Source organism: Salvelinus fontinalis, chromosome 39 (genome assembly GCF_029448725.1).
Source record: "Salvelinus fontinalis isolate EN_2023a chromosome 39, ASM2944872v1, whole genome shotgun sequence".
Lineage (NCBI taxonomy): Eukaryota > Metazoa > Chordata > Actinopteri > Salmoniformes > Salmonidae > Salvelinus > Salvelinus fontinalis.
Window position 1 is genome coordinate 9365014 of NC_074703.1, and position 12994 is coordinate 9378007.

At 46.4% G+C, this 12994-nt stretch overlaps 1 protein-coding gene across 2 annotated transcripts in view; it reads left to right on the top strand.

The window, feature by feature from the left end:
• LOC129838245 (calcium/calmodulin-dependent protein kinase type 1D-like) overlaps window positions 1-12994 on the top strand; it is a 62613-nt gene that overhangs the window by 40249 nt on the left and 9370 nt on the right. For both annotated transcript variants that reach the window (XM_055905061.1, XM_055905062.1), the window contains exons 2-6: window positions 498-629; window positions 3562-3636; window positions 8915-9053; window positions 9546-9672; window positions 12431-12506. In XM_055905061.1, coding sequence (XP_055761036.1) covers window positions 498-629; window positions 3562-3636; window positions 8915-9053; window positions 9546-9672; window positions 12431-12506 — 549 coding nt within the window. The remainder of the gene's footprint in view (window positions 1-497; window positions 630-3561; window positions 3637-8914; window positions 9054-9545; window positions 9673-12430; window positions 12507-12994) is intronic.

Consider the following 12994-nt stretch of genomic DNA (forward strand, 5'->3'; position numbering starts at 1 on the left):
AGAACATAGTGAGAATAAACATGAACTGTGGAGAAAGGGAGAGCGAGAGAGACCAAGAGAACTGGGACAAAGGATAAGGAGGAGATCAAGCATATTATAGAGCGATTGAACATGAAACAATGAGTGAAGGACAACGAGAGAGTGATAAATAAAGAGAAATGAGAGAGAGGGTAGACGGCGATGGAGAGAGCGATAGAGTGATAGCTGAGTGGCTGTGAAGTGTGTTGGAGATGGTGATATAGTGAGTGAGTGGTTTGGAGGGTTTCAGATGAGCTGGACAGAGAACAATGAGATTCATGTAGCTGAGACTGCATTAATGAACTACGCTTCATAAATCCCTCTCTCTAGCTCCCCTCCGCAACCTCTCTCTCGCTCTCTCATGGAAACCTTGTTAACTTGTTTGCTGTTTCATGTCTGTGTTTAGTATCTGTACTTGTGTTGAACTGTCTTACACAATTGCTAATTGATTAATCAAATATTTTCTTTCTGTCTCTCAGCGGGGCATTCTCTGAGGTGGTGTTGGCCCAGGAGAGGTCTACAGGGAAGATGTTTGCTGTGAAGTGTATCCCCAAGAAGGCCCTGAAGGGGAAAGAGAGCAGCATCGAGAACGAGATCAACGTGCTCCGCAAGTAAGTCTCCCACCTACCTTCTCCTCCCTAACACCTGTTACCCTGGCGACCGAACGGAAACACCGGCACCCTTCACCACCGCGCATCACGCTTGCATCCCTCCCACTACTCCCCATTCACTGTTATCTTTAGGTCATGGTCCACAGTCACACTGACAGAACAGGAGATTAAGGTAGGTAGCGACTATAGAAAACATCCTCTCTGTCTTCTATTTCTTTGCTTAGCTACCTTGTGTCCAGAGCACTGATACTGTACTGAATGTACCTTCTAATCCTTTCTTCCAGTGAGGAACACATGATGTATTTTACACATATTATTCATACATATTGTCAGGTAGCTGAGTAGAGACCTGTATGAACACAGACACACACACACCAGGGGATAAAACCAAAGATATGCATCTCCACGTCACTGGATAATACAGTAATCCCTCTCCACTGCTTGGACTTGGACTTGGACTTGGGTGTGTGTGGTCAGATATCACCTTGGATCTGGCCCAATGCTCAGTAGTTCCACAAGGTCTGACTCACTCACTCAGTCACTCACTGTCCAGAAGTAGGCGGCTACAGTATGTGTTGGTGTTATTATTGCAGAATACCATGCGTGTTCCCTAGGGACAGGCAGGACACCACTGACCCTGACAATATTCATGCGGGATAGGTGTTGTCATGGTGATCCAGTCAGTGGAGGGGGGTGTGGCCTAGCCTCTGACGCCTTCCATGTTTGACCTTCGGCTTTCTGCCACTCTCAGCATCTCCTGGCAACCAGCTGATTGACAGGCTAATATGGCCTGCAGAGGTCACAAGACACACCTCCTCAGGGTCAATGCTTTGTACCCAAACATTGTCATTCACACTATTTATACAAAAGTATGTGGATATCCCTTCAAATGAGTGGATTTGGGTGTTTCAGCCACACGCGTTGCTGACAGTATGTAAAATCAAGCACACAGCCATGCAATCTCCATAGACAAACATTGGCAGTAGAATGGCCTTACTGAAGAGCTCAGTGACTTTCAACGTGGCACCGTCATAGGATGACACATTTCCAACAAGTCAGTTTGTCAAATGTCTGCCCTGCTAGAGCTGCCTCGGTCAACTGTAAATGCTGTTATTGTGAAGTGGAAACTTCTAGAAGCAGAAACGTCTCAGCAGCGTGTAGAAATTGTCTGTCCTCGGTTGCAACACTCACTACCGAGTTCCAAACTGCCTCTGGAAGCAAGATCAGCACAATAACTGTTTGTCAGGAGCTTCATGAAATGGGATTCCATGGCCGAGCAGCCTCACACAAGCATAAGATCACCATGCGCAATGCCGAGCTTTGGCTGGAGTGGTGTAAAGCTAGCCACCATTGGAGCAGTGGAAACGTGTTCTCTGGAGTGATGAATCACTCTTCACCATCTGTCAGTCCGACGGAGTAATCTGGGATTGGTGGATGCCAGGAGAACGCTACCTGCCCCAATGCATAGTGCCAACTGTAAAATTTGGTGGAGGAGGAATAATGGCCTGGGGCTATTTTTTCATGGTTCGGCTAGGCCTCTTAGTTCCAGTGAAGGGAAATCTTAATGCTACAGCATACAATGACATTCTAGACAATTCTGTGCTTCCAACTTTGTGACAACAGTTTGGGGAAGGCCCTTTCTTGTTTCAGAATGACAATGCCCCCGTGCACAAAGCGAGGTCCATACAGAAATGATTTGTTGAGATCAGTGTAAAAGAACTTGACTGGCCTGCACAGAGCCTTGACCTCAACCCCATCAAACACCTTTGGGATGAATTGGAACGCCGACTGCGAGCCAGACCTAATCGCCCAACATCAGTGCCCGACCTCATTAATGCTCTTGTGGCTGAATGGAAGCAAGTCCCCGCAGCAATGTTCCAACATCTAGTGGAAAGTCTTCCCAGAAGAATGGAGGCTGTTATAGCAGTGAAAGGGGGACCAACTCCATATTAATGCCCATGATTTTGGAAGGAAATGTTTGACGAGCAAGTGTCCACATACTTTTGTAGTATATATGTATACACTTCAAGTGGTCATGTGTGTACACACATTCAGAAACACACATGCGTCAAAAATAGAGAACTGGTACACACACATTCATAAAGATATAATCAGGCTCTCTCCCTTTATGTGAAGTTGGGGTATAGTGTCGTGCCACAGTCTCTGCCCACTCTGTCGCCTACTAGTTTATTTGGATCCTGCCGCTGAACAGGGATTCACACACACACACACACACACACGTACACACACACACACACGGCCTTCTCTAAGACACAGAGAATCAGTTGTCAAATAATAAGGCATTAACTGTGGAAGGATTTGTCATGTAATGAGAGGAGATCAGGAATCCTCTATCTCTACTCTTAGGTTCCCATCTGCTTTACCCTTCCATGATCCCAGAGAGAGTTTAAACACACATTATTCTCCCTGGTGTTCTCATCTCAGCCATCTTTCCTCAGACTGTCTATGACTCATATCTCTACGCTCCACCGCTCGCTACAAGCTCAGATCTCACACACTCCTAATGTACGTACTGAACTCCCCACCTGCTCACGCTTCCTGTGTCTGTGCGCGCCAGGTGTGTACAGTATTATTCCCCTTTGCAATAACATCATCGGCAAATGGGTCATGTGGCACACATGCATACAGACCACCACCACAGCAGCACAAGCATGTCCCGTGTGTACATATTATACACTTTCACCATGGAGCAGTTACCATGGCAATTACCATACCATGACCAGGCCTGAATATGGTGTTGGAGGGAGGGAGAAACGGAGGGAGAGAGAGCTTATGTTTAGTAAGTGTTTGAGATGACTCTAGAGCTGAGGTAAAGGGGGTGTAGATAGTCTGGGATCTGATAATCTGTTTAAAGGGTTATAGTTGTACATGACTAATATACTAACATTGTCTGTGTTTTCTGTCCCTCCAGAATCAAGCATGAGAACATAGTAGCTTTGGAAGACATTTATGAGAGTTCCAACCACCTCTACCTGATCATGCAGCTGTAAGTTCTCTCTCTGTCTCTCTCTCTTCTCCATTCAACCACGTCTACCTGATCATGCCGCTAGCTGTAAGTTCTCTCTCTCTCTCTCTATCCTCCATTCATCTAGTCTTATTTCTTGATGTTAATTCCTGTTATTCTCTTTCACTCTCTTCTACTTCTTACTGTCTCTTATCACCCTCTTTGTGTCTCTGTCTCGTCTCTCTCCTTCTGTCTCGCTCTTTGACTGTCTGTCTCGCTCACTGTCCTGACCTGCCGTACCCTCAGACTGACTCAGCACTGAGGAATGGGGCAGGGGGTGACGGTTTTAGCTTACACACTCACACATACACACACTTTATAAGCCCTCATTACTCCAATTAGACTTCCATTAAGACGGTCGACAGGAGAGGAAATGGGACCTGGCTCGTAGCGCTCAGCTAACGTTTACATAACGTTACTCTAACGTTACAGCAAGGCTAACGTGCCACTATGCACTCCTGGCCACATTAATCAGCTGGAGTTATATCAGTCTGCGGAGGAGGGCGTGTGAGTTATGGATTAAAATGTGTTGTGAGTTATGTAAGTGTGTATGCAGGAAAGTAGAGCAGTTCTTAACTTTGATCATTTCATTTTGTTTATTGCTGTGTCACGGCACACTTAATGTTATTAGTTTCAGTGCTAACAGGCTGTTGAATTGAGAACAGAGGAGGAAAACACCCACCCATCAGAACCGTCTTTCACTTCAGTCTTCTGTCTCTCATCCTCCCCTCATGTCTCTCTCTTCTCCTTTCTTCAATCTCACCCCTGTTCTCCTCCCCCCTCACACCTCATCTCTCCTCCCCACCTCTCACCCCTCCTCTCACCTATACCCCTTACCTCTCCCTTCACCTGCAGCAGGTGTGAAATGATTCTCCCCTGTCTCTTCTGCAGCAAGGCACCTTCTCATATCAGGCTCTGTTACCACGGATACAGAGGTGAAAGGTCACCTCACTCCACTTATGACAGGGCTTAACTTGGTAGAACCAGGAATAACACCTCAGCAGGTAGGGATCACAGTACTCATCTGAGCTCTGAGTCGGTACCTATCACCCGTGTATCAAGCGTCACCTCCGAGTAGGAACGTTGGACCAGGTCTGCCGTCTTTACCAGCCCCCTGTGATCTTGCCTGGATATGAATCATCCTCAGATGTTGACTGGTGTGGTCTGATTAAACTTTTCTCTGAGTTTGACACGTCAGGTCTGATATACATGTATTCTCTCTGAGTTTGACATATCTGATTAAACTTGGCTCTGAGTTTGATACGTTGGGTTTGGTTTAACGGCATCTGTGCTCGGAGGTTGTCATGTCGTCCGATCTAGCTGTGATTAGTTAGTTGGGTCTGGTGTGACGCTTCCATCTCTGGTTGGATGAAGAGCTGCTGTCTACAGTGATCTACAACCATGTCATCACCACATGGCTGATACATCCAATCCTGTTCAAATAAATGAGGGAGAGAAAGAAAGGTATGAGAGGCAGATGGAAGTGTGATGAGAGAGGGGGGGAGGGAGAGAGAGAATGAGATTGAATTCAGAATATACTCAGTGGGTCAATGTATCAAGGAGATTGCTTTAGGATGAATTTGGTATATGAGTGAAAGCCAAAACTGAGAAAGTGAAGCCAAGAACAAGAGGAGGGGATTTGAAGGGGGAGACAAAGAGAAAGCAAGCAGGCAGAAGACAGAGAGCCAAAAAACTAGAGTAGAGCAAAGCTTGAACCTTTTTGACGCAGTCCGTGGCTAATTAATGATGAAAGGGGTTGTAAAAGTGCGTAGTGTTTTACAGAAAATACAAACACGGCTATGTTTTTTCTCTTTTCCCCCCAACAACACAAACCATGTGAGTTAAACAAACAGTTGTACAGTCAGATCTGTTCTACGGAAGCAGCAGGCTCAGCCACAGGCTTGTGAGTGTTACTGTCAAAACACCTTCACACCACTACCTTACTGTAGGAACCACTACAGCAGGGTCAGCAACACCTTCACACCACTACCTTACTGTAGCAACCACTACAGCAGGGTCAGTAACACCTTCACACCACTACCTTACTGTAGGAACCACTACAGCAGGGTCAGTAACACCTTCACACCACTACCTTACTGTAGGAACCACTACAGCAGGGTCAGCAACACCTTCACACCACTACCTTACTGTAGGAACCACTACAGCAGGGTCAGCAACACCTTCACACCACTACCTTACTGTAGGAACCACTACAGCAGGGTCAGCAACACCTTCACACCACTACCTTACTGTAGGAACCACTACAGCAGGGTCAGTAACACCTTCACACCACTACCTTACTGTAGGAACCACTACAGCAGGGTCAGTAACACCTTCACACCACTACCTTACTGTAGGAACCACTACAGCAGGGTCGGCAACAAGCGGCCCGCGGGATTTTAGTTTTTAGTCAAACAAATACTGTAACATCACCAGGAGTTCAGCTAAAAATGTGTATTCCCACGAATTAAAGAGATGTGATCGTGTGTCAATGTAATCAAGGTATGAAATTATTGTTATTTTATTGTAGTAATCTATTTTTTGGGGCTTAGTTGTGGTTAATTTGCAGTGCATCAATTATTATAATTATGTTCCGGCCCCCCGACCATCCTCTACGACAAAAATCATCCCACGGCTGAATCTACCTGCCTATTCCTGCACTGCACTGCACTGCTGAGCCAGACAACTACACAGGAGCACACAGGGCCACTGTTAAGCTCAGAATACACTCAGATAATGGGACGACTTGATACTGTTCTGACAGGGGGGGTGAAGGAAGAGAAAGGTATGGAGAACGGGACAGAGATGGCAAAAAAGAACGATACAGAAGCGAGTGAGACCAAATTGAAAGGCAATAGAGTGTGTGTGAATATGTGTGCACAATTAGTGTGTGTGTGCCTACAGTATGGTGTGCGTGTGTGTGTATTGAAAGGGAAGTAGATTTGGCTCCTGTCTGATTGCCATGGTCTCCCTACGCAAATGGTTACGCAACCCTGCAGGATGGTGGCCCATCTCCTCCGTCACTACCACACCGTTATGTCCAGCCAATGTGTATGTGTGTTGTCAGCTTACCCTTTTGCTTGTCATTCCCTGCCACGCTCGTCTCGGCTGGAAAATTGAACAAGTCACTGTTGGCAGAGAAGAGAGAGAGCGAGAGAAGAGAAAGGGAGATGGAGCGTGGGGAGAGAGAGAAGAGAAAGGGAGAGATGGAGCATGGGGAGAGAGAGAGGGAGGAAGGAGAGAAAGGGCAAGAGAGAGCGGAGCGGATTAGCAATTAATTTCTTATCTCCTTTTTTCAGAGACTTCATTAGAATGTAACTTTCTTCATGCTCTTATTTGATCTGTCACTGTGACGATGCCCCCAGATTCACACTCACTCCGCCAATGTGTGCACCCGTGTATGTGCATGTGCTGTTTTGTTTGTGTATTCAATATTCATCCAATGCAAATCTCTGCAGTTTTAGAGAGAAATACATATATTTGACCCTATGCTCATTCTCCATCAATCTCCCTCAGTGCAGCAACGAGAGGTGCAGTGAACCTGGTTGGTCTTGTGTAGTATATAGGTTATTATTTTATATTGATAGTTATGTTTGTATCTTATGGCGGTTAAGGTTAGAATTGAGATTTATTTAAGCTGATCCAAGATCAGTATTTAGGTTCAGAGAGTAACTAGAAGACAATAAGAGATCTAGTTGAGGCTGTTTTAGGTTCAGTGTGTGTGTTAATATGAATACCAGTAATGATCATGGTTACAGCGCCCCCATGGGGATCAGAGGAGAGGAGCAGCCCCTCAGGCTCCTGCTGCACAATCTGTCAACTCAGTACTGAGGAACAAGGCACAGTACATCTGCCTCCCAAACACTCCCTCCACAGAGAGGGAGGGAGGGACTTTATTGGGTCAATATGAAAGTACTAACATCAACGGATCAAAACAGTACTTGTTGTCACCGCTGATTCCTGGTAGCCCTTGGCGTGACATGACATGACATTCTATTGAAGGTCAGCTGTCTGTTTATCAATATAGTGTTTATAGAAGGACTGCAGCCAGATGCCTTCAGGGGACATGTCAAACATGAGAGCACGAGACAACAGAAACAGTCGATGGGGTCAATACAGGAACCAGGAGAGGGAGCTGTGTACCTATGGAAATGCAAAATGTCCTTCCTCCGTTGTTTCCATATTGTGCTTGTCAATACCAAGAGAGACAGTCATAAGACAGATTCTACCTCTTTAATGTTCTTACCGTACATACTAGGCATTTTAATGTATCTCTTCGTTCTAAAGCATGTTAAACCTAATATAGTAATTTGACTTAAAATTTAAAAAATGTACCCCTATCTCCTCCCTTCCTCCCTCAGAACTAGTCTTTATGGACTGTGGCACTATTAGAGTTGAGTGGTTGGCTACTCCCCCTTGTGGTGGAATGTGACAGAAAGATGCTTTACCCCGACAGCCCTACAGTGTTACATAGGTTCTCTGCAGTGCTACGCAGTGACGACACCCTGCTCACATACAGGGGAGTGCCACTAAGCTAATGACCAGTGCACTGAGCTGTTCTGCTAGTGGCAGACCCAGGATCAGTTTACCCTTTCCATAACCATAAGGGACGGCCGGACAGACTACAAATCTGTCCTTAGATCAGTGCTTAGCAGCCATCTACACTGCCCTGTGCCAGCTGGCTGTAGAGGACTGAGGAAAGTTCTAGGATATTCAGCTTCTGGCCTGTGGCTGTTCTGGCACTTTAAAAAACCCATAATCTGGCTAAGAGTCTTAAAACAAACCTGTAAAACAGCAAGGGCACTGTCTGACACACACACACACACACCCACACGCGCTCTGAAGCTTAACTATCCTCCACGGTGTGAATCTATGGTCGAGAAAAATGAGGCACCTTTTTCTCAGTTTCTTTTAGATTTTGTATCCCTCCCATCTCCTGTCCTGTCTCTCTGCTACAGTTTTCCCTATACAGTTAGTTTTAGACTGTATGGTGCACTTTGATTGGTTGTGATAGTATGGATCATGAAGGTTTAAGTTTAGTGGCACAGAGGGTTGGAATGGGTCAAAGCACTCCACACTGTGGGGTAAACACACACACACACACACACACACACAGTTGAATGGAAGCAGATTTGTGTAGCTCATAAATTAAGTCTCAGTGGGTCTGTCTCATAACAGGTTCCCTCCAGATGTGTGTCTGCGTGTGTGCACATCTGTTTTACTTACCTCGTTTACTGACCCCCTCTCTGTCTGTCTACAGAGTGTCGGGAGGTGAGTTGTTTGACCGTATCGTGGAGAAGGGGTTCTACACAGAGAAAGATGCCAGTACGCTCATCAGACAGGTGCTAGACGCTGTCGACTACCTCCACAAGTTGGGCATCGTCCACAGAGACCTGAAGGTGATGGTGACACACAAGCTTGCACTCCCCTCCCTCCTCTCACTCACACACACACACACACACACACACTGAAACACACACACACAAAAACCCTGTCTACTCTCCCCTGCATCTCGATATGTGAGGATCACTTGTGTTTTATGGACCATGCTTCATTGCAGTGATGAGGTGCAGCATGCGTTTGTGATTTAGGCCACTCAGCGGGTCACAACACGCAGTGGCTTCTGGGAAATATACCACAGAGCGGAATCCCCTGAGAGAGAGGAGTACGGTCATACGGCCTCATAAAACAGACAGCAACATAACTGTATTGTGTGGTCGGTTATAGACTACCTAACAAATTATTACGATTTTATATCTACAGTCTGTTCATGGTATGTATGTAAGTAAAGAGATCAAAGGATGGGAGAGCTCAGTTTGAGTGATAGAGGGAGCGTGTTAATCACAATCTATTGCTCCATCTCTCTCTCTCCCTCCGTCCTGTCTCCCCAGCCAGAGAACCTGCTGTATTTTAACCCCCAGGACGAGTCTAAGATCATGATCAGTGACTTTGGTCTGTCCAAGATGGAGGGCAGCGGGGACGTCATGTCGACCGCGTGCGGCACGCCGGGATACGTGGGTAAGAGATGCTTCCCCCACCCCTTAATCTTAAATATCCTGACTTAGAAGTTAATGCCACATGTTAATATACCTTGTGTCGTCAGCTACTGAAATGTTAATACTGGAAGCAAATTAACGCCTTTTAGGTTTTTAAGCTACCATCCTTTCCAAAAGTAGTATGCTACGTTGTGTTCACTCTTACTGAGTGGGATGCCATCACTGTGCTTTACAGGGACACTCTTTATAATATAGTATACTGTAGGAAAAATCACACTGCTTTAATTATGTGTCTGCAATGGGAGAGGGTGCATCTGTGTGCCGCTCACACACACAGACATCCTGCCTCTGGAGTAAGAAGGTCTTATCATACGCTGACAGACCCTGCCCCCAGTCGCCTGTGTTCCCCTTTTTAACAGAGCGACTGAGTCAGACAGCCAACATGGCGGGGGGCTCTACTGCAATGCACTACGCGCCAGACGACTGCCATCCCTGTGCCAGACATGGGGATTTATATACTGCATCCCTGACACTGTGTGTGTGTGTGTGTGTGTATGCTTTTTGTCTTGGCGGAGTGTGTGTGAGCGACAGATGTTTTACATTATTTCCATGACAGAACCTTTCATGTTGACGTGTAGGACGGTACCTCAGGTAGTCAGACACACTGAAGACTCATCATGTTGACTTGTAGGACGGTGCCTCAGGTAGTCAGACACACTGAAGACTCATCATGTTGACTTGTAGGACGGTGCCTCAGGTATTCAGACACTGAAGACTCGTCATGTTGACGTGTAGGACGGTGCCTCAGGTAGTCAGACACTGAAGACTCGTCATGTTGACGTGTAGGACGGTGCCTCAGGTAGTCAGACACTGAAGACTCATCATGTTGACTTGTAGGACGGTGCCTCAGGTAGTCAGACACTGAAGACTCATCATGTTGACGTGTAGGACGGTGCCTCAGGTAGTCAGACACTGAAGACTCATCATGTTGACTTGTAGGATGGTACCTCAGGTAGTCAGACACTGAAGACTCATCATGTTGACTTGTAGGACGGTACCTCAGGTAGTCAGACACTGAAGACTCATCATGTTGACTTGTAGGATGGTACCTCAGGTAGTCAGACACTGAAGACTCATCATGTTGACTTGTAGGACGGTACCTCAGGTAGTCAGACACTGAAGACTCATCATGTTGACTTGTAGGACGGTGCCTCAGGTAGTCAGACACTGAAGACTCATCATGTTGACTTGTAGTGTCTGCTAACTGACTTGCGTGTCGATGTAGGAGCGTGGATAGGACCCGGCAGATAAGACGTCAACATGATAAGTCTTCTGAGTGTCTGACAACCTGAGGCACCGTCCTACAAGTCAACATGATAAGTCTTCAGTGTCTGACTACCTGAGGTACCGTCCTACAAGTCAACATGACGAGTCTTCAGAGTGTCTGAATACCTGAGGTACCGTCCTACAAGTCAACATGACGAGTCTTCAGAGTGTCTAAATACCTGAGGTACCCTCAGGTATTCAGACACTCTGAAGACTCGTCATGTTGACTTGTAGGACGGTACCTCAGGTATTCAGACACTCTGAAGACTCGTCATGTTGACTTGTAGGACGGTACCTCAGGTATTTAGACACTCTGAAGACTCGTCATGTTGACTTGTAGGACGGTACCTCAGGTATTCAGACACTCTGAAGACTCGTCATGTTGACTTGTAGGACGGTACCTCAGGTAGTCAGACACTGAAGACTTATCATGTTGACTTGTAGGACGGTGCCTCAGGTAGTCAGACACTCAGAAGACTTATCATGTTGACGTCTTATCTGCCGGGTCCTATCCACGCTCCTACATCGACACGCAAGTCAGTTAGCAGACACTTGTTTAAGCTTATCCATAGGGAACTGTAGCCGGTGTACTGTAGGCCAGCTAAACAACACCTTACTAGTTAATGACATTGGAACTGTCCATCCACATGACATTGGCTTTAAATGCTCAAACCCTCCTTTGTTCTCATCCTTCTATCCAACAATCTTGTGAGATGAGGCCACTGCAGTTTTTGTCCCTCCATCCCTCCCTCCCAATCTGCTGTGGGCTGCTGTAGGCCTTTTCCATTCTAAGAGGCTGTAATGTAATGGTTGCTGTATTAGAAATGCTGCTAAATATAGCAGGTCCTGGATGATGGCATTGAGAAGCCTGCATTCCTGAGGTATGAATAGCCCAGGGTTAGCGCCTGGGATGGCTGAATTAAGACCAGACTCTGTGGTTTGGACAGGCCCACCGTCAGAGTGGACACACACATACTGGGTACACGCGCACACGCACACACGTTGGCCATATTGTTAAAGGAGATACACACGCTCAGCCCAGCACAAGTGAAAAAAGTATTACATTTGAGCCTCTCTGTGCACATGCATCTATGCGTGTCCGACTGTGTGTGTGAGTCTATGCTTGTGACTGTGTGTGTGTTTCCTGTTCCGTAATCTGTATTTACCTGGGTCTTTGATTTTGTTCTGTCTAGTGACCGTTGTTTGGGTGATCTCAGTTTTATTTTGGCTGGGCTGTTATCATTGATTAGTCTGGACAGGCTTCTCTCAGTCTCGATAATCGCCCACGGTGGGGGGGGGTGGGTCACGGCCTCTGATAGGATGAGCTCCAGCTCTGAGCTCGACAGCAGGGTAATCCAGGGGGGAGAACATGTCTCTGTGTCCGTCTCTCTCCATCTCTGACTGTCTCCAGTTATGTATTTAAAGTCAGATATCTCTCTCTGTGTCTCTCTCAGCTCCAGAAGTTCTTGCTCAGAAGCCCTACAGTAAGGCAGTGGACTGCTGGTCCATCGGAGTCATTGCATACATCCTGTAAGTATCTACAGTCTATTGTACAACTCCTACAGATATGCTATGTGTTCCCATACCCAGTCAATGCCATGAGGGCAGAATTCACAGCTTTATATTGAGGGCCTTGGTTTGGATCCTTGGTCACTCCGTGATTTTCATGTCTTCTAGAGTGCAGATGCATTTCACAAGTTCACACAAGTTTGACTTATTGTGTGTGTGCGTGGATGTTTGTGTGTTTTGTAATGGCCATTAATGGAGAATGACACAACATCATACCTCTCTCTTTCCTTTCATCAGACCCAGATGTTAGTCTGCTACACTCTGCTCTGCTCAATCACCATGTATGGACAGAGTGCTTCTGAGGAGAAAAAACAGACTTTTCAACATGTCTCTTTTGTTTTTCATTTGTCTTTCACCCCTCTGTCTGTGTGTGGACAATCTCTGAGTCAGAGCAGATTTAGTGCTGTGTGTGTTTCAGCTCTCGCTGACTGAGTTCCAGACGTGTGTTT